Source organism: Staurois parvus, unplaced genomic scaffold (genome assembly GCF_062004578.1).
Source record: "Staurois parvus isolate SC_StPar_1 unplaced genomic scaffold, SC_StPar_1.0 ptg000068l, whole genome shotgun sequence".
Taxonomy (NCBI): domain Eukaryota; kingdom Metazoa; phylum Chordata; class Amphibia; order Anura; family Ranidae; genus Staurois; species Staurois parvus.
The window spans coordinates 8,373,525-8,401,229 of NW_028317864.1; the positions used below are offsets into that span (position 1 = coordinate 8,373,525).

Genomic DNA, 27,705 nt, shown 5'->3' on the forward strand with positions numbered 1-27,705 from the left:
CCCCTCCCAGATAGCGCCAGCTTGCCCGCCAGTACACCAGTAATCCCGTTTAACCCCTTGATCGCCCCCCCCCCAGTTAACCCCTTCACTGCCCTGTCACCAGTGTCACTGATCAGTGAACCAATTTTTACTGATCACTGTATCAGTGTCGCTGGCGACTTCCGATAGTGTTAGCGCCCCTCCCAGATAGGGCCAGTTTGCCCGCCAGTACACCAGTAATCCCGTTTAACCCCTTGATCACCCCCCCCCAGTTAACCCCTTCACTGCCCTGTCACCAGTGTCACTGATCAGTGAACCAATTTTTACTGATCACTGTTTCAGTGTCGCTGGCGACTTCCGATAGTGTTAGCGCCCCTCCCAGATAGCGCCAGATTGCCCGCTAGTACACCAGTAATCCCATTTAACCCCTTAATCTCCCCCCCCCCCAGTTAACCCCTTCACTGCCCTGTCACCAGTGTCACTGATCAGTGAACCAATTTTTACTGATCACTGTATCAGTGTCGCTGGCGACTTCCGATAGTGTTAGCGCCCCTCCCAGATAGGGCCAGTTTGCCCGCCAGTACACCAGTAATCCCGTTTAACCCCTTGATCACCCCCCCCCCAGTTAACCCCTTCACTGCCCTGTCACCAGTGTCACTGATCAGTGAACCAATTTTTACTGATCACTGTATCAGTGTCGCTGGCGACTTCCGATAGTGTTAGCGCCCCTCCCAGATAGCGCCAGATTGCCCGCTAGTACACCAGTAATCCCATTTAACCCCTTAATCTCCCCCCCCCCCCAGTTAACCCATTCACTGCCCCGTCACCAGTGTCACTGATCAGTGAACCAATTTTTACTGATCACTGTATCAGTGTCGCTGGCGACTTCCGATAGAGTTAGCGCCCCTCCCAGATAGCGCCAGATTGCCCGCCAGTACACCAGTAATCCCGTTTAACCCCTTGATCACCCCCCCCTCCAGTTAACCCCTTCACTGCCCTGTCACCAGTGTCACTGATCAGTGAACCAATTTTTACTGATCACTGTATCAGTGTCGCTGGCGACTTCCGATAGTGTTAGCGCCCCTCCCAGATAGCGCCAGTTTGCCCGCTAGTGCACCAGAAATCCCATTTAACCCCTTGATCGCCCCCCCCCCCCCCCCAGTTAACCCCTTCACTGCCCTGTCACCAGTGTCATTGATTACAGTGAACAGATTTTTACTGATCACTGTATTAGTGTCACTGGTGACTTCCGATAGTGTTAGCGCCCCTCCTAGATAGCGCCAGTTTGCCCGCTAATGCACAGGATTTTTTTTACCAAAAACATGTAGCAGAATACATTTTGGCTTAAATTTATGACTAACTTTGAGTTTACGATATATTTTTTATAGCTGAAAGTAGAAAATATTGTTTTTTTTCAAAATTTTTGTGTTTTTTTTGTTTATAGCGCAAAAAATAAAAAGCGCACAGGTGATCAAATACCACCAAAAGAAAGCTCTATTTGTGTGAAAAAAAGGACGTAAATTTCGTTTGGGTACAGCATTGCATGACCGTGCAATTATCATTTGAATTAGTGCAGCGCTGTATAGCAAAAAAAGGCATAAATTACAGTATCTATACCATAGTTTGTAGACGCTATAACTTTCACACAAAGCAATCAATATACACTTATTAGGATTTTTTTTACCAAAAACATGTAGCAGAATACATTTTGGCTTAAATTTATGACTAACTTTGAGTTTACGATATATTTTTTATAGCTGAAAGTAGAAAATATTGTTTTTTTTCAAAATTTTCGTGGTTTTTTTGTTTATAGCGCAAAAAATAAAAAGCGCACAGGTGATCAAATACCACCAAAAGAAAGCTCTATTTGTGTGAAAAAAAGGACGTAAATTTTGTTTGGGTATAGCATTGCATGACCGCGCAATTATCATTTGAATTAGTGCAGCGCCAAACAGCAAAAAAAGGCCTGGTCATTAAGGGGGGTAAATCCTCTGGGGCTCAAGTGGTTAAAGTATAGCTAAAGGCAATTACACATTTGTTTTTGTTTTTTTGTTTTGAACAGAGTGGAGAGGAGTTAGAACCCCTGTTAGGTATTTAATGCTGTCTGTAACCCCATTAGGGACATTAAACCTTGCTATGTGTCCTGTTTATTGTTATCAAGAAAAGTGAAAGAAAATCCCACATTTTGAGTTATCACAAGAACAGGAATAGTGAGAAATCTTCCAATGGAGACATTAGTCCTGGTGTCAACCAGGGATTTCCTCACTTTGGAGGGATTTCCCCTCACTTCCCATTTTGGCTATGAGACAGGAAGTGAGTATAAATCTCCGCAGTGGGACACATGGAAGATGGCCTTACTCTATCCAAAAGGAAAAAAAAAGTTTGACCTTTAGTTCTACTTTAATGTGTCTAGAGCATCAGGGTGGATTTGATTTAAATCACTAGTGAAAAGGCTCAATTTAAATCATAATTTTTAAAGAGCAACTGTCATCTCTGTCCTGCAGCATCTCCTCCTCTGACCTGCTATTGACTCACTGACAGTCCCATTCACTTTAATGGGACAGCTGGTGACACGGCAGAGACACAACAAGGAGAGGGACGTGGCGGCAGCATGCGAGTGGATGCCTGCTAACAGGCGCTGCCATGATGCATCTAAAATGACAGGTGCTCTTTAAATGTAAGGAATCCAGCTCATTCTTGCTGATAGTTAGAATCTTTTTTATTGCAAACCGAATGAAGGTTTCGTTTTTAGAATAATAAGCTGTCAGGTTAGTAAAACAGTAATGTCAGAACCGATTTTAGGTTAATAGGTTAATCACACATAGCTGGAGTACGACTCAAATTCTTTTATTTTTTCTCTCATAGATACTGTGAAATTGTGTGAATGCATCAATGCAGTGCATGTTATCTCAGCTTGCAGAGCTTGGATTCATTCAATGAGTTTACCAAAAAAATTTAAATACTGCAGAATATACAGCTTCATGCTACATAACTACCGTATTTTTTGCTCCATAAGACGCACTTTTTTCCCCCCAAAAAAGGGGGGAAAATGTCAGTGCGTCTCATGGAGCGAATATGGAGCGGCCGGTCCGGTATTTCCACCGCGGCCGTGTCAGAATACCGGGCCAGCCGCTCAGCTCTGCAGCGGGACCTTAAGGAGATGACTGCTGACCTTTGGGGAGGTGGGGAGCGGGTACCTGAATTTGACAGGTACCCGCTCTTACTTCTTTGATCTTACCTGTTCCTCTATCCAGCGGCGTGCTGTCTTCCGGCTTCTGTAGTGTGGGCACTGGGCATGACAGCCGGGTGCCCAGTGCGCATGCGCGAGAAGCGGTGCTTTTTGTGAATGGTAAGGCGGTACCTGGGACACATGACAGATCCCAGAAGCCGCCGGACCAATCACAAAGCGCAAGTGCTTCTCGCTCATGCGCACTGGGCACCCGGCTGTCATGCCGAGCGCCATTACAGAAGCCGGGAAGACAGCGCGCGGCTGGATCGAGGAACAGGTAAGATCAAACAAAAACTCTGCGGAAGTAAGAGCGGGTATATGTCAAATTCAGGTACCCGCTCCCCACCTCCCCAAAGGTCAGCAGTCATCTGTGCTGTCCGCAGTCTCTGGTCATCCCTGTGCTGTCCGCAGTCTCTGGTCATCCCTGTGCTGTCCGCAGTCTCTGGTCATCCCTGTGCTGTCCGCAGTCTCTGGTCATCCCTGTGCTGTCCGCAGTCTCTGGTCATCCCTGTGCTGTCCGCAGTCTCTGGTCATCCCTGTGCTGTCCGCAGTCTCTGGTCATCCCTGTGCTGTCCGCAGTCTCTGGTCATCCCTGTGCTGTCCGCAGTCTCTGGTCATCTCCTGTACTGTGTCTGCAGTCCATTAGTTCAGAATTTTTCTGCCTCTAAAACCTAGGCGCGTCTTATGGAGCGAAAAATACGGTAAGTTATTATAAATTATTAATGTAAGTTATTATAAATTATTAATGTATCTTAAATAGATTTTTACTGCAAAAGTATTTTATTAAAATAAATTTGATAAAAGTCGAAAAAATCCGATTTAAATTAAAAAAAATTGATTTAAATAAAATCCTTTTTTTTTAAATAGATTTTTATCCACCCTGTAGTGCACCTTTACTAAGCTCCATGTTTAACCCCCTCAATACCAGCATGTTTCCTCATTTCCAAAAACTTGTGGCAAAAAAAAGAGATCCTTGGGGAAGGAGGGGGTGACTACTTTCTGAATAAAGGGCAATTTTGGAGATTTCGTACTGTCCAGCCATATTTTTGTCTGGTATGTTTTAAACAGAAGTAAGCAAAACAGGTATTTTTCATATTTTTAGTCCTTTTTGCCTCTAAAAAATACAAAATGAAAAACCCCAAGGGTTATTAAAGCAGCAACAAAGTTAAAAATAATAAATAATAATAAGTCCCCCCTGCAGGTTTCAGCCATAATGTACTAGTATGCACCGCATACTATTTCAAACTTATAGAACAGATCCCTCCAGTGGCGTGCTGTCACGGATTCCATCTTCAACTTGGTCTTTGTTTCGGGTTCACATGCTCCAGCCATTTGAATGGCCGAGCAGCGATGGGGTCACTCCCACAAATGCACGCGGGAGCCACAATCATGGCAGAGCACTCTCAATGGACAGCATATTTGAGTATGCTGTCCATTGAGAGCGCACTGCTCATGCACCAGTGATGTCACCAGCTGCTACTTAATGGAATATCTCCAAAATAGCGCACATTTAGGAGATATTCGTTTTACCTGCAGGTAAGATTTATTATAAAAGATTACCTGTAGGTAAAAGTTGCAAGGTGGACTTTACCACCGCTTTAATTACCGCCAAAAGAAATCTGGGTCTGCCAAAAAAAATTATATAAAATTAATTTGTGTACAGTGTTGTACGGCCGAGTAATTGTCAGTCAAAGTACCATGGCACTGAAAACTGGTCTGGAGAAGAAGGGGCGATTACAGGCTACTACACAAGTGGTTAAGCCCAATGCAGTCCTCTGGTTTCAGGCTGCACTGATGTGCATTAAAAAAAAAAAGAAGACAAGATGCATTTTTTCACAGTGCTCTGATGCACTATATCAAGGGTCTCCAAGCTTTTCAGTATGAGGGACACATCTTGTAATTTACAGTGTCCGTTACATTAGGGTTCCTGTGTCCTTTTTACATCAGGGTCCTCATCAACATCTTCCTTTATATCAAAATCCCTCCTTACATAAGGGGAGGGTTAAAGTGTTACTAAACCCAGGACCCTGCATTCACTATATCTGGTCTCCCACAGTACACACAACATGGACATGCAATTCCTTTAGTAAATATAAACTGCTAAATACCTTTTTTCATCAGCAGTTACAGCAGTCTTGTGACTTCTATCAGTGTCCAGCAGAGCACTGGTGAAAGCTTGTAGGAGGAGTTTTCATTCTCCCCAATTGTCTTATGTAGCCGCATAACCCCTGACCCTCTCTCTGGAGAATGCTGATTGGTGCTGTGCTGGTCACATGCACTCTCCCAAGAAAAAAAAAACAAAATCTCCAGCAATACACACCAAACTGAGCATGTGCAGAGTGCACCCAAGGCTCTGTTCTATCAACAGATGGATTGGGGACAGTAAAAGAGGAGGATCAAAGGATCACATCCTTTTTACACACACTGGAGGATTAACCCCTTAGGTTCCACAGTGAGTATAACAAGAATTCTTTACTGCATATACAGACTGAATTTACTTTTGTAGGTTTAGTAACACTAATCCTGGTTCACACCAGTGCAGTTTGCTTTTGATCTGTTTCTGCAGTGCTTTTTACACTTCATTTTTGCTTTTTTACACACGTGCTTTTGATGCATTTTTCACACTTTTTCTTATGCGTTTTGCATTTTTATGCTTTTTTTTTGGCCAATTTGCAGTTGGACAGATGTAAAAACAAGAAAATACATCAAAAACGCACTATATGCTTTTCTGCAGCATCTCCATTGAAGTCTATTGAACCAAAAACGCTCCATTTTGAGTTTTAAAAAGTCCCTGACCCTTTCCAAAAATGCAGTGGCTGAAAAAAACATAGATGTGAAAGTGTCCCATATAAAACCATGTTAAATGGACTGTAGTGCAAAAAGCACAAAAAGGCTCATAGGTGTGAACCAGGCCTTAACCACCTCCCGCCCGCCAAATAAGGAAATGATGGGCAGGAGGCGGCTCTCTCGTTCTGAGAGGACGTCATGTGACCTCCTCCCACTCAAACTGTGCATGCGTGCCCCCCCCCCAGAGGCGCGCAGCAATCGGTGGTGCGCTGTGTCCCTGAGACACAGCAAATCACAGATCACCATAAAGAGCCGATAACACAGGCTCAAGCATGTGATCAGCTGTGTCCAATCACAGCTGATTGCATGTAAACAAGAAAATGCCAGTTATCGGCAGTCCTCTCCTCACGCTGACAGCGTGCGAGGAGAGGAGAGCCAGTAAGCGGCTTCCCTGAGCGGACATCTACACTGATCATCAGTGCCTTGATGACCAGTGTAGCCCCATCAGTGCCACCTGTCATTGCCCATAAATACCACCTGGTATTGCCCATCAATGCCACATATCAGTGCTTACCAGAGCACATCAATGCCACATATAAGTGCCCACCAGAGCTGCCTTTCAGTGCTGCCTATCAGTGCTGCCTTTCAGTATCACCTACCAGTGCCCATCCATGCAGCCTATCAGTGCCCATCACTGCAACCTCATTAGCACACATCAGTGAAGGAGAAAAATTACTTATTTACAAAATTTTATAACAGAAACTAAGAAAAAACTTTTTTTTTTCCTTCAAAATTTGCAGTCTTTTTTTAACCATTTCAATACCGTGCAATTTTACACCTTCCTGCCCAGGCCAGTTTTCAGGTTTCAGCGCTCTCACACTTTGAATGACAATTGCGCGGTCATACAACATTGTACCCAAACTAAAATTTTATCATTTTCTTCACACAACTAGAGCTTTCTTTTGGTGGTATTTAATCACTGCTGGGGTTTTTATTTTTTGCTAAACTAACAAAAAAAGACCAAAAAGTTTGAAAAAAAACACGTTTTTCTTTGTTTCTGTTATACAAGTTTACAAATAAATAATTGTTCTTCATAAATTTAGGCCGAGATGTATTCTGCTACATGTCTTTGGTGAAAATAACCCAAATTAGGATGTATTATTTAGTTTGTAGCAAAGTTATAGCGTTCACAAACTATGGTATAGATCTGAAAATTGATCAATCCTGAAGTACTGACAGCATATCTAATATCTTGAGGTCCAAGAATGTCAGAACAGTACAAATATCCCCAAATGACCCCTTTTTGCAGAGTAGAAAGTCCGACGTACTTCATAAGAGGCATGGCGAGTTTTTTGAAGTTGTATTTTTTTTGTCATAATTTTTCGGAAAATTAAAAAAATTCTTTTCACTATTTTTTTTTTTACATACTGTCACCAGTGCAGTACAGCGTCATCATATAACTGGCATGGCGGTGAACAGGGATACTGACTGGTGACAGCATGAAAAAAAAAATATATATATATTTTTTTATTATTTTTAATTTTTTATTACATTTATTTTTTTTAAGATTTTATTTTCATATTTTACTATGACCAAAGTAGTACAATGTTACCATAGTAACATTGTACTACTTTGGGGAAGTGATCAGTATTTTTTTTTTTTTTTTTACACAATTTGCTTATAGCAAAGAATTACTGTGCTATAAGCAAGCATTTACCTGAATGACATCGATTCATTCAGGTTTTTTTTTTTTTTTTTTGTGCTTAGCTGTGATTTGGCCACAGCTAATCACATGACATGTGCATCTGACCTGCTGTGACCATTCACAGCTAGGCACTAGTATACAATGGATGGCATGAATGAAGCCATCCATCGTATACAACTGTCATGTGACCTGCTGTGATTGGTCACAGCAGGTCACATGGTACCAGCAACGGGGGCCGGTACTCAGATCTGTCATCGGCCATGTCCGAGGTACACGGCCGGTGACAGGCTGCGCGGCTCCGCGAACTGCGCATGTGCGGGAGGACGCCAAATGGCGTACACCCCGGAAAGCTACAGCATTTGTGCGGCCGCCAAACGGCTATAGGCTGGGCGGCTAATGGTTAATTTTGTTTAGCAAAAAATAAAAAACCCAGTGGTGATTAAATACCACTAAAAGAAAGCTCTATGTTTTAAAAAAATTTAAAAAGTTTGTTTGGGTACAGTGTTGCATGACCACGCAATTGTCATTCAAAGTGCAACAGCGCTGAAAGCTGAAAATTGGCCTGGGCAGGAAGGGGGTAAAAGTGCCCGGTAGGCTAGTGGTTAAAGCACAGACCTCAAACAACCTCTGTTGACTTGAATCCTCAATCTGTGCACATGAGGGTCTTATAGCGGGTTGGATGTGGCCCACAGATCACAGTTTGGAAACCCCTGGACTACAACATATCCAAACACGCTGCGGCTCATAGAGGAAAATAAAAAAGTAAAAAAAAATTAAACATTGCAATGTTTTTAACAACTCACTGCAGTGCACTGCTGCATACACTGTATACAAAGTAATGTGCTATGTGGTGAGAACGAACCCTGACTAAACGCCACCTCTGGACGCACTCTGTGCTATGGCCGCTTACAAACAAACCGATAAGCTGTGACCAGATTATGTACTCTGCAGAAAAGCTGACCCTGGGTGTACATGGTGTGTGCCCAGAGTCAGTCGGAGGCTCTATTTGCATGTAATGGCTCAGATGAGCAGTTACCTGGCCATAGATTTGTATGGAATACACATCTGGCGGACGCAGGGTTTGTAGGCAGGAGGCGCACATGGGTGCTATTAATTCTTAATGGTACCCCCACACAATGGAAAATGTGGCGCATTTTCGGTTGTGTGAAACTACATGCAGCGCATCTTTAAGAAGGAGGCAGGGAATTCTGTCCCCACATCAATGGCAGGTACAGCAGCCATTGCAGATAAATGTATCCTCCACGTGCCCACACAGCCTGCTCACATGTGAACCTACTCTTAGTACCTCCAGCAGGAATCTAGCGATCCTCACCGGCGTCCGTGCCTGCCATTTTTTCCAATTTTAGAGCTGGGAAGGATGGGAACCTCTGTGAGGTTTTGTAGTCGTTTGGCTGATGTAACCCTCACTTCCTGTCCCAGAGAAACACCACAGGAAATGAGAAGAAATCCCCTCCTGGTTGTTCACAGAACACATCCCTCCATTGAGGAATTTCCTCTCCTCACCTCCTCTTCTGGTGACAACTGTAAAACATTAGCCTTCCCCTCACTCTCTGTTTGGTGACGTTGAAAAGAAACTCTCTAAAGTTTTTGGAGTTCATGGATGTGTGAGTTGTCACCGGAGCAGGCCAGAAGTCACCCCTCCTCCTATTCCAGTGACAACACAACATTTTGGATATTCCGTTACTTCCTGTCCGGTGACAATGGTGACTAGTACACGAGGAGGGGACAGCCCCCAGTGCAGACACAGACAGCAATAGAGGGTGTAAGCCTTCCCTACTCCACCCAAAACTCAAAGAAAGTTGGGTGGAGATCCCCTTTAAAGGAGCACTGGTATAAGAACAGGAAGTGAGTCCAGGGAAGGAAGGCTTTTCCTGAGGTACAGCTCCAGCACCAGGGACTGTCTGTTCAAACCAGGGCTGGCTGCTCATGTAACATGCTGGGACTTCTAGTTCCACGGCAACCATGGTTCAGGCTACCCTCCCTCATGGTTACCATAGTGACAAGGGCCCAGCCTGGTGATAAGTAGGGGCCCCTAGTGACAGACCTGTCTGCTGCTCCCTCTCAGCCATCTTCCTGCAGCCGGGAACTTCTCACCTTTCACCTATCACCCCTGTCCTCACACGGATACGCCCCCTTTTCCAGCTCACGAGTTTCATGTAAAAAGAAATCATCTTCTTCTGCCTTTGTCATACACAGCTCAGCCTCATAACCATCTTCTGTATTTAATCAGCCTTCTCCAACACAATCCCTCTCTCCCCTCAAGCCACGGCATTGCCAAAATCAAACATGGCGCCTGTGCCAGCCGCCCGCCAAATGAGAAGAGGGCAGATCCTTATTATCCTGTGAAAAAAAAACATTATGTGGTAACTGCTAGTCCCTGAGTGATAAAAAGAAATTGCAGTTCTTTAACTAAATACATTTTCCAAGTGATTCTACAGGGGTCTGGCTGCAGAATGGAGCTCCATGTTCGACAGGAAACATGTGACCTCCACTCTCTTTTTTTTTCTAGTGAACTTTATTGTAACAAACAAGCAGAGGCTGAAGAGTAGAGCTCCACTCAACAAAATGCATGTGATCTCCACTCCACTTTTTTTTAATTTAATAAACTTTAATGTCATAAACAGCTAATAAACACAACTCAAAAAAGTGGAGGTCACATGTATCCTGTCACATATTTCCTGTGTATACTTTTCAAGGGGGTGTGGCTGCAGACTGGATCTCCACTGGAAAGGAAACGTGACATCCACTCCATCTTTATTTTTGTTTTAGTGAACTTAAAAGTGGAGTTCCAGCTGAAAAAAAGATTAAAAGTCAGCAACTACAAAAACTGTAGTTGCTGATTTTTTAAATACAGCCAGTTACCTGTCACTCCTCACCACCGCTGGTTTCACCAGTTGTATTCTTTCCCTGGCGCCTGCAACTTTATTGTGGGCACCCGGCTGTGACAGCTTGTGCCTTCACAGCTGGGTGCCCACTGTGCATGCACGAGAAGTGCTGCGCTTTGTGAATGGCCCTGTAGTCTTCTGGGACCTGTCGTGTCCCAGAAGACTACGGGGAGGGAGGGGGGAGGACAACTTCCACTTCCGATTGCCTAGGTGATCACAGCAGAAGTGGGAGCAGGTACCTGTCAAATTCGGGTACCCGTCCCCCCCTCCTGCTCCCCAAAAGTGCCAATTCTTAATAGGGAGCGGGGGACAAGGCATTAAAGTGGAACTTCCCCTCTTGGGTGGAGCTCTTCTTTAAAGCAGAGTTCCAGTCTGTTTGCTTCCTGACCGCCCTATAACAGAAATACTGCTACAGGGTGGCATGGGTGCGCAAAATCACATATATATATGAGATTTTGCATTTCTGGGTATTCCGCCATTCGCGGCCACGGCTGTCAATCATCGGGTCCTGGATGGTGATTACTCGCTGTCGCCTGGTGATTGCTGAGCGTAAACAAAACAGTTTCCTTCCTATCAGCTCGTGCACACTGCTTAGGGCTCATGTACACTGCAGCTGATAAACTGATGTTTAGGAGCTGTTCAGCATTTTTTTCTCAGCCCCTGAACTCTCCCTAATGTTTTCCTATGTGTCCACGTACACTATGTAGTTTACAGGCAGTTAAGTCATTTTTTTGAACGCAAAAAACTTACGTTCAGCAGTAGATTTTATCAGTGCAAAATGCTTGTAAACGCGGCTAACTGCGTTTGTAGATGTTTGCGTTTGAAATTTTTTTTAAGTCTTCCATTTCTAAATGCTGTCCAGAGCCTTTTTTCATCATGAAAAATGTATGCTAAGCATTTTCCCAGTACTCAAATGGTCCTGGTATGCCATACTTTGAGGTTTTGCATGAAAGAAAATATGTTAGACACTGTTGCAATCATTTCTGCACAGAAATGAGCTGGAACACATCCAAACACCACAAAAAAAAAAAAGACAGCTAATCTCAACAAATACTGCTCTGTCTGCTTCTGCTCTCTCTATTTCTCTCAAAATGTCTGAAATAGTTAATTGTTTACAGTCTTTCATTCTGGGCATTTTGGAAGGTCTCCTGAGGTTATCTCTAAAAAACGCTTCTAAACGCAAACATTCATAAACGCCCATAAATGCGGTATGCAAACGCGGCTAAACAGACGTTTTTTAACCTACGTTTTCCAGCAATCAGTTTCCATCGTTCAGAAATGTCCCGTGTACTTGGGGCCTTACAGTGAAGCACAGAACACAGCACATGGTGAAACAGCACACAGTTGACCCTCTGATCGCCGCTCATGTTAACCCCTTCCTGTCCAGTGCCACTAGTACAGTGTCAGTGTTTTTTTAGCACTGATCACTGTATTGGTGTCACTGGAGATGTCAGTGACGCCAAGTCAGTTCCCCCCAGTGTCAGAATGCCCTCCGCAGTCCCACAGTCCTGCTATAAGTCGCTGATTGCGGCCATTACTAGTAAAAATTAAAAAAAAAAATCCCAGTATTTATACCGCCATTTGCATAACTTTCACGTAAACCAATTAATTTACAAGTACTGGGATTTTTTTTAGCAAAGACATGTAGAAGAATACATTTTGGCCTAAATCTATGACGAAACTTTTTTTTTTATTTTTACTGGACGTTTAATAGCTAAAAGTCAAAAATACAGTTTTTTTCTCAAAATTGTTGGCCTTTTTTTATAGCGCAAAAAATAAAAACCGCACAGGCGATCAAATACCACCGAAAGAAAGCTCTATTTGTGGGAAAGAAAGGACATAAATTTAATTTGGGTGCAGCATTGCATGAATTGTCAGTTAGTCCTCATGCACACTGGACATTTTTACAGCGGTTGTTTTTGGCTTTTAGTGTTTTTTTTTACAGCCAGTAAACTCCCCAGCATATTATCCTATGTATCCATGTACACACAGACTGTAATCAGCGTTTCTTGGCAGGGGCATTTTTTGACTGAAAAAAAACCAGAACTAGTGAGTTTCTATTAGAATTTCTTAGCTGTAAAAACGCTGTAACGCTGAAAAACACTTGTGTTTTTGGATTTTTTTTGAGCAAAAAAAAAATTGGGGGCTAAAACCTGCAAACACGTAAAAACACGGCAAAACGCCACTAAACGCTAATGCAAAAATGATTAAAAAAAGCTGGAAAAACCCATGTTTTTAACATAACTTTACACAGCTAACAGTACCAGCGTTATCAAAATGCCCACTGTGCATGGAGCCTTAAAAATGGCCTGGTCAGGAGGGGGGGATAAATCCTCTGGAGGGCAAGTGGTTAGTTCACTAAAACAAAAACAAAGTTGGAGTGGAGGTCACATGTTTCATGTCCAGAATGGAGCTCCAGTTTTCAGCCAGACTGCAGCCACACCCCCTTGAAAAGTATACACAGGAAATATGTGACAGGACACATGTGACCTCCACTTCCTTGAGTTGTGTTTATTGGTTGTTTATGACATTAAATTTCATCAAATAAAAAAAAGGTGTAGTGGAGGTTACATGCTTCCTTTCGAGCGTAGCTTCACACTGTAGTCTCTGCTTGTTTGTTACATAAAAATTCACTTTAAAAAAAGGGGGAGAGTGGAGGTCACATGTTTCCTGTCGAAAATGGAGCTCCATTCTGGAGCCAGACGCTATTGCTCGGGTATGAGAGCCCGTGAAAGGGCATGCCCTGTTTAAAAATGGCTACTGCGCCCCACCCTGGTCACTATGGGCAATACCAGTTGTGTACTGGAGATCAGCAATGAAGTTTCATTCCTCCCTTGTCACACTGTCCTTGTGAGTGACAGATCAGCCTGACACAGGGACTTTGCACCGGGACCGGAGCTCGGCTCTACACGCTGATCATGTTGGCTTTTATAGCGAAGAGCATGGTGAGTATCATCTGACTGTGTGCGATCACAGGGCTCCCCACAGGCGATCTATACCCCATATACACTATGGAGGACATTGACTGCAAAATCTGGTGCAGCTCTGCAGAGTAACCAATCAGCTTCCAGGTTTTATTGTCAAAGCTTAATTTAAAAAGCTGAACTTGGAAGCTGATTGGCTACCATGCACAGCTGCATCAGTTTTAGTAAATCTACTCCTTATATACCCCATTACTGGGGGATCTGATGATCTCAATGTATTCATCAATTCTTGTAGTGTATCCTTTATGTAGGCACCTATTTCTCATATTCATGTATACACACACACTTTTTTTTGTTTATACATATGTATGTGTGTATTTATAGTATATCCTTCATGTATGCATATATATATATATATATATATATATATATCAATATCTCCTTAATGTATACACATCTTATACATTTATAGTATATCCTTCATGTATGCTCATATTTTTATATATATATATATATATATATATATATATATATATATATATAGATAGATAGATAGATAGATATCTATATATCTCACCTTTATGTATACACATCTTATACATTTATAGTGTATCCTTCATGTATTCTCATTTACTATGCAAATACTGTGTATATATATATCTACATCTCTCCATTATGTATGCACCTCTTGTATATTTATAGTATATTCTTTGTGTATGTATGTATATGTGTGTGTATATATATATGTGTGTATATACACACCTTTTTTTTCAGAATAGGTACAGGCACTCTTCCTTGTCTCTGTGTTCCACCCCTTACCTACCACCCAGTACTGTCCTGTTAGAGAATACAGAACCAAGTGTCAATTTGTATGGCATTTATTTTAATAACAAAAAAAGCAGTAAAATGATCCCCTGCAGCCAGCAACAGTAGAACCCCCCCCCAGCAACTATGGACCACCTGCAACAAAATAGGCCCCAGAGCCAGCATCAATAGACCCTACATCAGGTAGAAACCATAGATCCCTCCCAGCAACAATTGGCCCCTCAGCAATATAATACCCAACAGCAACAAAAGATCCCCCACTATCAACAGTAGACTTCTCCAGCATCAATAGACACCCCCCCTGAAGAAATAAATCCCCTCCAATGACAATAGGTCCAGCAGTTGCCAGCATCAGTGGACCCTGCAGTACATCCCACCACCCCTTGCCATTACATACATTCAATGCTGGAGGTGCTGGAACTGCGTTCCCCCTGAAAAAAGCTATATGTATGTATGTATGTGTGTGTATGTATGTGTGTATATGTATGTGTGTGTATGTATGTATATATGTATATATATATATATATAATGAAATCTTGAATATCATGAAAGGAGCACTGGCATGTTGTTGAATATATTCGTATACATCATTCCTATATGCTTTTAGTATGTCCTTCCTATTTGATTGCACATACTGATGTTTTGCACATAGCCCTATCATGTATATCTGTAGTGGTCTGTATCATTTTCATTGTTATTGTAGACGGTCTTATATGTTTGTTTGTGAAAACCTATATTTACATTGTGCCGGTGGCTCTGGAGCTAGCACAGTGACTTCACTTTTAGGGCCAGTTCACACTACAAAAATGCATTCCGGACACGTTTTTGCTTGCAGTTCACACGACACGCCGTTCCGGTGCAGTTTAGATGCAGTTTGCCATGTTCCAGTATGGTTCTGTGCAGAGAAAATGCAGCATGTTCTACTTTATTTTTGTTTTTCTGCACTGGAAACTGATGGGAACTGACTGCACTAGTGTGAACTAGCCCTTTGGGTCCATGCAAACACCAGTTACCTTACCAAAAAAACGCTCATATTTACTGTTTTTGTGCCAGCATTTAGCAGCTTTAACCGCCTCCCGCCCTCCATATAGTAAAATGACAGACGCAAGGTGGTTCTCTCGTTCTGAGAGGACGTCATATGACGTCCTCCCATTCTAACCGCACATGCGTGGCTCTGGGAGCGCGTAGTGTGGCGATCGGCGGTGCGCTGTGTCCCTCGGACACAGCGGATCACCGATCCACAGAAAGGGCCGAAGATGTCGGCTTGGTCATGTGATCAGCTGTGTCCAATCACAGCTGATCACATGTAAACAGGGAAATGCCGGTTATCTGCATTTCTCTCCTCATGAGCTGTCACGCTGACAGCTTGTGAGGACAGGAGAGCCGGTAATCGGCATTCCTCGGAGGGAACATGTACACAGATCATCAGAGTACTGATGATCAGTGTTCCCTGATGATCTGTGTAGCCCCAGCAGCGCCACCTGTCACTGTCCATCAGTGCCAGCTCTCAGTGCTCATCCATGCCACCTGCCAGTGCCCATCAGTGCCACATATCAGTACCACATCAATGCCACATATCAGTGTCCATCTGAGCTGCCTATCAGTGCCACCCATCAGTGCTGCATATCAGTGCTGCCTGTCAGTGCCATATATGAGTGCTGCTTTTCAGTGCCCATCAGTGATGCCTGTCAGTGTCCATCAGTGCAGCCTCATTAGCGCACATCAGTGAAGGAGAAAAATCACTTATTTACAAAATTTTATAACAAAAACTAAGAAAAAAACTGGTTTTTTTTTCAACATTTTCTGTGGTTTTTGGTTTGTTTAAGAAAAAATAAAAAACCTAGAGGTGATTAAATACCACCAAAATAAAGCTCTATCTGCCACAAAAAAAATGATAAAAAGTTCATATGGGTACAATGTTGCATGACCACGCAATTGTCATTCATTTAAAGTGCGACAGCGCTATAAGCTGAAAATTGGCCTGGGCAGAAAGGGGGTAAAAGTGCCCGGTAGGCTAGTGGTTAAAGCACAGACCTCAAACAACCTCTGTTGACTTGAATCCTCAATCTGTGCACATGAGGGTCTTATAGCGGGTTGGATGTGGCCCACAGGTCATAGTTTGGAAACCCCTGGACTACAACATATCCAAACACGCTGCGGCTCATAGAGGAAAATAAAAAAGTAAAAAAAAATGAAACATTGCAATGTTTTTAACAACTCATTGCAGTGCACTGCTGCACACACTGTATACAAAGTAATGTGCTATGTGGTGAGAACGAACCCTGACTAAACGCCACCTCTGGACGCACTCTGTGCTATGGCCGCTTACAAACAAACCGATAAGCTGTGACCAGATTATGTACTCTGCAGAAAAGCTGACCCTGGGTGTACATGGTGTGTGCCCAGAGTCAGTCGGAGGCTCTATTTGCATGTAATGGCTCAGATGAGCAGTTACCTGGCCATAGATTTGTATGGAATACACATCTGGCGGACGCAGGGTTTGTAGGCAGGAGGCGCACATGGGTGCCATTAATTGGCCTGGGCAGGAAGGGGGTATAAGTGCCCTGCAGGTTAGTGGTTAAGGAACGTTAGAGTCTGTAAGCAATTTTACAACACATCAGGAAAAAAGAAAAACTGCAGGTGTCAGCATTTAGCAATGTTTAGCGGTTTGTTTGTTTTCTGCTTTCAAAAGCGCAAACCAGAAGGATTTTTTTTTTTTAAATGCTGAGCTTAAAAAAACACCTCTACGCTACCTAATGTGCATGTACACATAGGATAACATCAGGTATAAAAAAAGCTAAATTCCTCTAGAACCAGAATTTTTTTAAGCCAGTGTGCATGGAGCCTAAGTATCCAAAGTCACTTTTCCCTAGACGTTTTTGTACGGTTCCTGTGTGATGATTTGTGTGTATACAATGACATTGTAGCAGTGTACATAGTATAATATGAGTTGTGTGCCTTGTACATTGTGGAATTTTTATGGCTGTACCTGGATGGAGCTCATCAGCTGCAAGTAGAACTAAAGGCAAAACTGTTCTTATCAGTTTGGGTGGGGTACACTCTTGTAATGAACTATATCCTTGCTGTATTGTGTCCCTTTATATTGTAAAGCGTTGAGCAAACTGTTGGCACTATATAAATCCTGTATAATAATAAGGGCTCATTTACATGTATAGAAGGTCTTGCCACTCCTCTGAAAAGTGTTCCACGGTGGATCGCATTTCAGAGGTGTTTGACAGGTGGTGTGGAGGTGATGCATCTTCCTCCTCACTGCCCGATTTAATGCTGTGCATGGCACACCACCTCGTTACAATCACATGCATTGCACACAGTTTTGTGGCAGCCCCATGGCTCACATTCGGTGGCAGTAATGCCCATTGAATAGGACACGCTGTTTAATTTTTGCCGTGGCTGCAACATGTGTACAGCCTTTAGTGGCTTCATGTCTACGTTCAGGAGGGTAGCCAGGGGCAATAAAGCTGCAGCTCAACTGCCTAATTGTACCGTGCCTTGGCTGAATGAACCCTTATGGGGTTATAACTTTTTTTTTTTTTTTTTGCCATCTGTGTTCCATTGGGGAGATTTCCCCTAACTTCCTGTTCCTTAGCCAAAACAGTGAGAGGAAATCACCCCAAAATGAGGGAGTCCCTGGTTGTCACCAGTGATGAGCTTGGGTATGTTCAGACTAGGTTCTGAACCCACACATGTGCTGGCCAGGAAGCTGTCATCTGTACTGGTCATGGCATTTCCTGCTCCAAGTCACACCTGTAAAAGAGGCGTGTATATTTGTAGTATGGTGATTGCCATGGCTGCAGATGATTGGCCCATACAGGTAACCACTTCCTGGCGGGCTCACGCACAAGGGTTCAAATCCTAGTCTGAGCTCATCACTGACAGCAGTAAAATCCTGCCAGAGACTCCAACCGTAACTTTTTTATTCAAAATGTTTTGGTTGAGGTTCTGCTGAATATCTTGAGATATGTAATTAAAGTTTGTATCTTATTATAATTTCCATTTAGTTATTGATTTGGACTTGCAAGCATTAAAGTGTCACTCCAGCCAACACTTTTTTTTTTGTTCTGGACATAGTATGGAAGGATTAGACCCCCTGTCGGGTTTTTATTGCAGTCTGTAGCTCTGTTGGTGACATTCTCTCACAGTTTTATTAAGGGGAAGTGAGGGAAAATCCTCAATAGGGGCTCTGCTAGCAAAGGTTATTAAAACACTCCTCACAGGAACTCTTTCTAGCCACTTGCCCTCCTGAGGATTTACCCCCCTTCCTGACCAGGCCATTTTTTGCGTTATGGCGCCACGTTACTTTAACTGACAATTGCGCAGTCATGCAACGCTGCACCCAAATTAAATTTACATCTTTTTTTTTCCCACGAATGGAGCTTTTTTTTTTGGGTGGTATTTGATCGCCTGTGTGCTTTTTATTTTTTGTGCTATAAAAAAAAAAATGACAATTTTGAGAAAAAAACAATATTTTTGACTTTTTGCTATTAAACATGTTCAGTAAAAAAATTTTAAAAATCAAATTTCGTCATAAATTTACGCCAAAATGTATTCTGCAACATGTCTTTGCTAAAATAAAATCCCAATACGTGTAAATTAATTGGTTTACGTGAAAGTTATAGTGTTTACAAATGGCGGTATAGATACTGGAATTTTTATTTTTACTAGTAATGGAAATCTGCGACTTATAGCGGGACTGCGGCAGGCATTCTGACACTGGGGGGAACTAACTTGGTGTCACTGACATCCCCAGTGACACCAATACAGTGATCTGTGGTAAAAAAAAAAAAAAGCACTGACACTGTACTAATGGCACTTGGCAGGAAGGGGTTAATATGAGGGGCGATCAAAGGGTTAACTGTGGGCTGGGTGTGTTTTACTATGGGACCATGTGTTTGTGCTTCACTGTAAGCACACACTGCTTTGTGTAGCTGTGCTGTGCACAGCCATGCAAAGCAGTGTGCACAAGCTGACAGGGAGGAGAACTGTTTTGTTTACAAACAGTTCTTCTCCCCTTCGGAGATCCTCGGCAATCACTGGGTGCCGGCAAGTAATCACTGGCCCGGGACCCAGTAATTGAAAGCCACGAATGGCAGCGTGGGTAGGGTGTGCGCACACGGCCCGTGCTTGCCCCCTACCCTGAAATGCGAAATCACCCGTGTGTGTGTGTGTGTGTGTGTGTGTGTGTGTGTGTGTATATATATATATATATATATATATATATATATATATATATATATATATATATATATATATATATATATACAGTGGGGATCGAAAGTTTGGGCACCCCAGCTAAAGATTTGTATTAATGTGCATAAAGAAGCCAAGGAAAGATGGAAAAATCTCCAAAAGGCATCAAATTACAGAATAGACATTCTTATAATATGTCAACAAAAATTAGATTTTATTTCCATCATTTACACTTTCAAAATAACAGAAAACAAAAAAATGGCGTCTGCAAAAGTTTGGGCACCCTGCAGAGTTAATATCTTGTACTGCCCCCTTTGCCAAGTATCACAGCTTGTAAACGCTTTTTGTAGCCAGCCAAGAGTCTTTCAATTCTTGTTTGAGGTATCTTTGCCCATTCTTCCTTACAAAAGTCTTCCAGTTCTTTGAGATTTCTGGGCTGTCTGTCACGCACTGCTCTTTTAAGGTCTATCCATAGATTTTCAATTATGTTGAGGTCAGGAGATTGTGAAGGCCATGGCAAAACCTTCAGTTTACGCCTCTTGATGTAATCCCCCGTGGATTTCGAGGTGTGTTTAGGATCATTATCCATTTGTAGAAGCCATCCTCTCTTTAACTTCAGCTTTTTCACAGATGGCATCAAGTTACCATCCAAAATTTGCTGAAATTTTATTGAATCCATTTTTCCTTCTACTCGTGAGATGTTCCCTGTGCCACTGGCTGCAACACAACCCCAAAGCATGATTGATCCAACCCCATGCTTAACAGTTGGACAGAGGTTCTTTTCATTAAATTATGTGCTCCTTCTTCTCCAAACGTACCTTTGCTCATTCCGGCCAAAAAGTTCAATTTTAACCTCATCGGTCCACAGAACTTGTTACCAAAATGCATCAGGCTTGTCTATATGTTCATTTGCAAAGTTCAAACGATGATTTTTGTGGTGAGGACGTAGAAGAGGTTTTCTTCTGATGACTCTTCCATGAAGACCATATTTGTACAAGTATCTCTTTATAGTGGAATAGTGTACCACAACTCCAGTGTCTGCCAGATCTTTCTGGAGGGATCGTGCAGTCAAACGTGGGTTTTGAATTGTTTTTCTCACAATCCTGCGAGCTGTTCTGTCTGATATTTTTCTTGGTCTTCCAGATCTTGCTTTAACTTCCACTGTTCCTGATGACTGCCATTTCTTAATTACATTCCGAACAGAGGATATTGACATCTGAAAACGCTTTGCTATCTTCTTATAGCCTTCTCCAGCTTTGAGAGCGTCAACTATTTTCAGTTTCAGTTTTCTAGACAACTGCTTTGAAGAACCCATGGTGCTGATTGTTGGGGCAAGGTCAGATGAGTCTGGGCATTTAAAACCTTTGAGATTGACATCACCTGGTCTTCCCAGATGATGATTGAGAACAATCCATGACACTGGCAGGTCTCAGCTTGGCAAAGGGGGCAGTGCATGCTATAAATTCTGCAGGGTGCCCAAACTTTTGCAGACGCCATTTTTTGTTTTCTGTTATTTTGAAAGTGTAAATGATGGAAATAAAATCTAACTTTTGTTGACATATTATAAGAATGTCTAATCTGTAATTTGATGCCTTTTGGAGATTTTTCCATCTTTCCTTGGCTTCTTTATGCACATTAATACAAATTTTTAGCTGGGGTGCCCAAACTTTCGATCCCCACTGTATATATATATATATATATTATATAATGTGTGTGTGTGTGATTTTGCGCACCCGTGCCACCCTGTATCAGTATTTCTGCGATAGGTGCCGACAGAAAGCTACTAGAGAGCGGGAAAGACAACTAAACTTCACAAATAAAATTCCCCTCTATACAGACAATACCTTCACCGCTAAGAATAAAGTAAAAAAAAAAAAAAAGTACACTTCTGTGTTTTCATGCATTTCTGAGCCTCCTTTATAGTTTTCATGTGTTTTTCAAGCATTTTTGTTATGCACCCCATTCCCAATTGCAGTCTATGGAGCCAAAAACACCACATCAAAAGAAGCTCTTGCACCTTTGGACTTAAAAGCATTAAAGTGCATCTCCAGCCAAAACCTTTTTATGTATTTTTTCTTCATTATGGAGGAAGTGTGAAAAGACTAGAACCCCTGTCAGGTTTTCTATTTGCTATACGGGGCTCCGTTGGCCTAGGTTCACATATGTGCAGTGCGTTTGCACGCAAGCGTCAAATGAATGGGCTGCTGAACTCATGAGAAATGCAGGGAAAGAAATCCGTAACTTTTTTGTTACATCACATAGTGCTGCAGAATTAATGGCACAACTGGAACATGCATAATTTTGTGCGCATTCCTGAGCCGCACAAGTGTGAACCTAATCTTAGAGAGATTTTCTCTCATTTTCTGTCACACGCCTCATAGGATCCCTTACTATCAAGCGTGCCCATAAAGAGCAGGAAACTTGGTGTTACTAATCCCAGGACCCTGCATTCACTATATCTGGTCTCCCACAGTACACAGTACACAGAACATGGACATGTAATTATTTTAGTAAATATAAAGTGCTAAATACCCTATACTTCTCATCAGCAGTTAGAGCAGTCTTGTGACTTCAATCAGTCTTCAGCCAAGCACTGGTTAAAGCTTGTATGAGGAGTTTTCATTCTGCTCTAGAACGATGCAAAACCCCTGACCTCTGTCTGACCAGTGCTGATTGGCCCTGTGCTGATCACATGCACTCTCCCAAGAAAAAAAAACAAAACTTTCTAGCAATACACACTAAACTGAGCATGTGCAGAATGGCTACGGGTTTAGTTTGTCTTATCAGGAGATAAGTTGTGGACAATTGAACAAGAGGAGGAGCAGAGAAAACAGGATCAAACAGTCTTTTTACACAATGCAGAGTATTAACCCCTTAAGTTCCACAGTGAGTATAACAAGCATGCTTTACTGCATATTCTCACACGGGCGTTGCATATGCCTGTATTTCATCTGTCCGTTTATAGATGAAAAACGGACACCCTTGTATTTCTATGGACTAGCTTATGTAAATGGATGATCATCCGTTTACATACGTTATTGTCCGCATCTGTTAACCAGTTGCCCTCCAGAGGATTCACCCTCCCCCCCCCCCCCTTCCTGACCAGGCCATTTTTTGCGTTTCGACGCTGTGTGACTTTAACTGACAATTGCGCAGTCATGCAACGCTGCACTCAAATGAAATTTACGTCCTTTTTTTCCCATGAATTGAGCTTTCTTTTGGTGGTATTTGATTGTCCGTGCGTTTTTTGTTTTTTTTGTTTGTTTTTTTGTGCTATAAAAAAAAAACCACCGACAATTTTGAGAAAAAAACAATATTTTTAACTTTTTGCTATAAAACATGTCCAGTAAAAAAAAAATTTAAAAAATCAAATTTCGTCATAAATTTAAGCCAAAATGTATTCTGCAACATGTCTTTGCTCAAAAAAAAATCCCAATACGGGTAAATTAATTGGTTTACATGAAAGTTATAGCGTTTACAAATGGTGGTGTATATATACACACAGGAAGTTGTTTGTTCTTTTTGGGGGGTTTTTTTTATACTACTAATGGCGGTGATCAGCAATTTATAGCAGGACTGCGGCGGGCATTCTGACACTGCGCAGAACTGACTTGGTGTCACTGACATCCTCAGTGACACCAATACATTGATCAGTGCTAAAAAAAAGCACTGACTCTGTAATAATGGCACTGGTCAGGAAGGGGTTAACATGAGGGGCGATCAAAGGGTTAACTGTATGCTGTTTCACAGTAAGCTCTGTGTGTGTGCTTCACTGTAATCACACTGCTTGATTGGCTGTGCTGTGCACAGTCATCCAAAGCAGTGTGCACGAGCTGACAGGGATGAGAGCTGTATTGTTTACCCGTCGGAGATCCTCGGAAATCACCGGTTGCTAGCGAGTAATCATTGATGGCCGTGAATGGTGGTAGGGCACACACGCGCCCCCTACCCGGGAATGCAAAATCATGTGTATATATATATATACAGTCATGGCCGAAATTGTTGGCACCCTTGATATTTCTCCAGGAAATCATGTATTTCTCACGAAACGTATTGCATTAACACATGTTTTGCTATACACATGTTTATTCCCTTTGTGTGTATTGGGACAAAACAAAAAAAGGGAGGAAAGAAAGCAAATTCGACATAATGTCACACAAACCTCCAAAAATGGGCTGGACAAAAGTATTGGCACCCTTTCACAACTGCGGATAAATAAGAATGTTACAAGCATGTGATGCTCCTGTAAACTCACCTGGGGCAAGTAACAGGTGTGGGCAATATAGAAATCACACCTGAAAGCAGATAAAAAGGAGAGACGTTCACTTAACCTTTGCATTGTGTGTCTGTCTGTGCCACACTAAGCATGGACAACAGAAAGAGGAGACGAGAACTGTCTGAGGACCTGAGAACCAAAATTGTGGCAAAATATCAACAATCTCAAGGTTACAAGTCCATCTCCAGAGAACTAGATTTGCCTTTGTCCACAGTGCGCAACATTATCAAGAAGTTTGCAACCCATGGCACTGTAGCTAATCTCCCTGGTCGTGGACGGATGAGGAAAATTGATGAAAGATTGCAACGCAGAATAGTCCGGATGGTGGATAAGCAGCCCCAAACATGTTCCAAAGACATTCAAGCTGTCCTGCAGGCTCAGGGAGCATCAGTGTCAGCGCGAACTATCCGTCGACATTTAAATGAAATGAAACGCTATGGCAGGAGACCCAGGAGGACCCCACTGCTGACACAGAGACATAAAAAAGCAAGACTACAGTTTGCCAAAATGTACTTGAGTAAGCCAAAAGCCTTCTGGGAAAACGTCTTGTGGACAGATGAGACCAAGATAGAGCTTTTCGGTAAAGCACATCATTCTACTGTTTACCGAAAACGGAATGAGGCCTACAAAGAACAAAACACAGTACCTACGGTAAAATATGGTGGAGGTTCAATGATGTTTTGGGGTTGTTTTGCTGCCTCTGGCACTGGGTGCCTTGACTGTGTGCAAGGCATCATGAAATCTGAGGATTACCAAAGGATTTTGGGTCGCACTGTAGGGCCCAGTGTCAGAAAGCTGGGTTTGCGTCCAAGATCCTGGGTCTTCCAGCAGGACAATGACCCCAAACATACGTCAAAAAGCACTCAGAAATGGATGGCAAAGAAGCGCTGGAGAGTTCTGAAGTGGCCAGCAATGAGCCCAGATCTAAATCCCATTGAACACCTGTGGAGAGATCTTAAAATTGCTGTTGGGAAAAGGTGTCCTTCCAATAAGAGAGACCTGGAGCTGTTTGCAAAGGAAGAGTGGTCCAAAATTCCGGGTGAGAGGTGTCAGAAGCTTATTGATGGTTATAGGAAGCGACTGATTTCAGTTATGTTTTCCAAAGGGTGTGCAACCAAATATTAAGTTAAGGGTGCCAATACTTTTGTCCAGCCCATTTTTGGGGTTTTGTGTGACATTATGTCATATTTGCTTTTCTGCCTCTGTTTTATATTTGTTCCAATACATACAAAGGGAATAAACATGTGTATAGCAAAACATGTGTTAATGCAATACCTTTTTTGTGTGAAATACTTGATTTTCAGGAAAAATATCAAGGGTGCCAACAATTTCGGCCATGACTGTATATATATATATATATATGTGATTTTGCGCACCAGTGCTGCCCTGTAGCAGTATATAGGGCGGTCAGGAAGCGGTTAACACCTGTTTTTTTTGGACGGAAGAAAACCCTATTTTTCTTCCGTTAAAAAAAAAAACAAAACAAAAGCGGAATTGATGAAAAACAGATGAAAACTGATCTTTTTTTCTTTGAAAAAACATGACTGAACTGAAGAGAAAAACGAAACGCCCGTGTGAAAAGACCCTTAGATTTCTGATTTGGTTCCTATGGGTTATAGCGTGTTGTCAATCATTGCTGCTCTTTCATTAACCCTTTCCTGCCCCCTCCCAACAGCCCTTTAACTGGGACTTATGATGGGAGGCAAGAAATCAATTACTGTACATTCATTCCACAATCAAATGTTATTACTGAAGTGCAGCAGTTCAGCTGTTTTGTAACAAGTGAAGGCACACTGTGGTTTATGTCCAAAGAGTTGCATGCCATCTCCTGGACTGATCCCTATTATTTACATCAGATAGATTTATAGAACTCCTGGATGACCTCAATCGCTGTAGTTCCTGGAGCCCGATGCTGGACCTTCTGGTCTCAGCATCTTCAACAGTAGAGTCAATGCAGCTGCTATGCCCACCTCTCTCCTCTGCTGCCCATTCCCAGAAGCCTTTGTATTTTGTGAATGAATTCACATAATGTAAAGGCTTCTGTGATTGGGCAGGAGGAGGGGAGGCATGAACATAGCAGCTGCATCAAAACTACTGTTGAAGATGCTGAGACCAGAAGGTCCAGCATCGGGTGGCATGCACCTCTTTGGATGTAACTCATAGTGTGCCTTCACTTTTTAAACAGCTCGAAGTTCAGCTTGAACATCCATTGATTATAGCTGTCCAGATTTGTGTAGCTATAGCAGACTTGACCTGTTCACTTTGCATTGTGATTTAAAACCCCCCAAATCTAGTCACTCCTAAAGTAAAATGAAATTAAATTTGTCCTTTTGGAAGGATTACAGTAAAAATCTTCATTTGTATTTATCTGACGTGTCTTTTTTGATACAGAATGGTTGGATGAATGTGATGAAGCTGAGGTCATTGAGGGAGACGAGCCTAAAGTCCTAGGACATGACCGCTGGGACATATGTTCACTCCTGTCACGGCACTGTCTTGCCTTTGCAGAATAGTGGAGATGTTTTCAATGTATTGTGTTACACATAGGCCTGTGTGGGTCTTGTAGCTGGCTGTGATTGTAGAAGGCACAGGGAACGCACTGTATGTCTTCTGGATGGTTTATCAAAGCGGATACATTGGTCGTTCTGCAACACTGAGGCTGCGCTCACATGATCAGAGTGCCTTTAGTCCTTCTGCAGTGTCTTTTTTTTGTTTGTATTTGTACAGACATTTTTTTCAAACATCTGAGGCTTCAGCATTTTTAGCCAATGGAAAGCTAGTTACAAGGGAAAAAAATGTGCGATAAGGGCATTTTTGTGTGTTTTTCTCATGCATTTTTCCAGGTGCTCCCATTAAAGTCCAAAAATATTTGGGCGGGTCCATGACATCCTGCACACCAGGAAGTGAATTGAATGATACTGGGTGTCAGTCAACCTAGGAAAGGACCATGCAATGAAAAAAAAATAGTATAGTCAATTAGTGTACTGTCCAGGAAAGAAAAAAATCGATCATAAGTTTGAAAAAATTATTCAATGCGCCATAGGCTCAAAGTGTAACTGAAGGGAAAACTTTTTTTTGTTTTGTTTTGGATAGAGTGGAGGGGGATTAGGACACCTAGCAATTTTTATTGGTGTCTGTGCCCTGATGGGGAGATTCACCCTCTATTTGTCCTGTTGACCATTATAAGTGAAAAGAAAATCCCACATTTTCGGTTGTCTCCAGAACAGTAATAGTGAAGAAATCTTCCAGTGGGGGAAGTGAAGGTAAATCTTCCCTATGGGACTGTCACAGTGTGCCTTCACCCTCCCCCCTTTCCGCGTCCTCATCCTGCACACAGCCTCAGAGGCCAGGCTGTGCAGGATGGGGGGAGGGGACCCCTGCGGCGAGGATCACAGCTCATCTGGCAATCTAGGCGGAGGAGCTGTGACCCCCCCCCGCCAGGAGACCCCAGCGGCAGGCCGCCAAGGTGTCTCGGTGTGCCTCCCGGCGGGCACAGCGCGGGCACGAAGCATTCCCGCGCTCTGTGCCCACCAGAGACAAAGGCCGCGCTCCCTCAGCGCGGCCCAAGTGAGGGGGGGTGCCTCGTTGCCCCGGCAACCTGACGCTGGGCTGGCCATTGCCGGTCAACCCAGACGCGTCCCACGCGGCTTTTAAAAGGTCGGCGCGAGACCAGGCCGGTCTCTCTCCTCCTGTGCCGCTGCTGGAGTGCGGGCCGCTGGGGGGCCCGGGTGGGGGGACTGGGCCTCCGCGGCCATCCCCGCTGCACACTCTGTGGGAGACTCCCCCAGGGGTCTGGGCTATTGTCCGCTGCCACTCTGCAATACTCCGGGGCTGGGAGTGTCCATGGAGGCTGCCTGTGTGTGTGT

At 43.0% G+C, this 27,705-nt stretch overlaps 2 protein-coding genes across 2 annotated transcripts in view; one reads left to right on the forward strand and one right to left on the reverse strand.

The window, feature by feature from the left end:
* PTPA (protein phosphatase 2 phosphatase activator) overlaps nucleotides 1–9,848 on the reverse strand; it is a 153,250-nt gene extending 143,402 nt beyond the window's left edge. The window contains exon 1 of the mRNA XM_089669086.1: nucleotides 9,766–9,848. Within this exon, the coding sequence (XP_089525212.1) occupies nucleotides 9,766–9,790 (25 nt within the window). The 5' untranslated portion in view covers nucleotides 9,791–9,848. The remainder of the gene's footprint in view (nucleotides 1–9,765) is intronic.
* A 3,491-nt stretch (nucleotides 9,849–13,339) lies between these two features.
* CRAT (carnitine O-acetyltransferase) overlaps nucleotides 13,340–27,705 on the forward strand; it is a 71,116-nt gene continuing 56,750 nt past the window's right edge. The window contains exon 1 of the mRNA XM_089669087.1: nucleotides 13,340–13,551. Within this exon, the coding sequence (XP_089525213.1) occupies nucleotides 13,525–13,551 (27 nt within the window). The 5' untranslated portion in view covers nucleotides 13,340–13,524. The remainder of the gene's footprint in view (nucleotides 13,552–27,705) is intronic.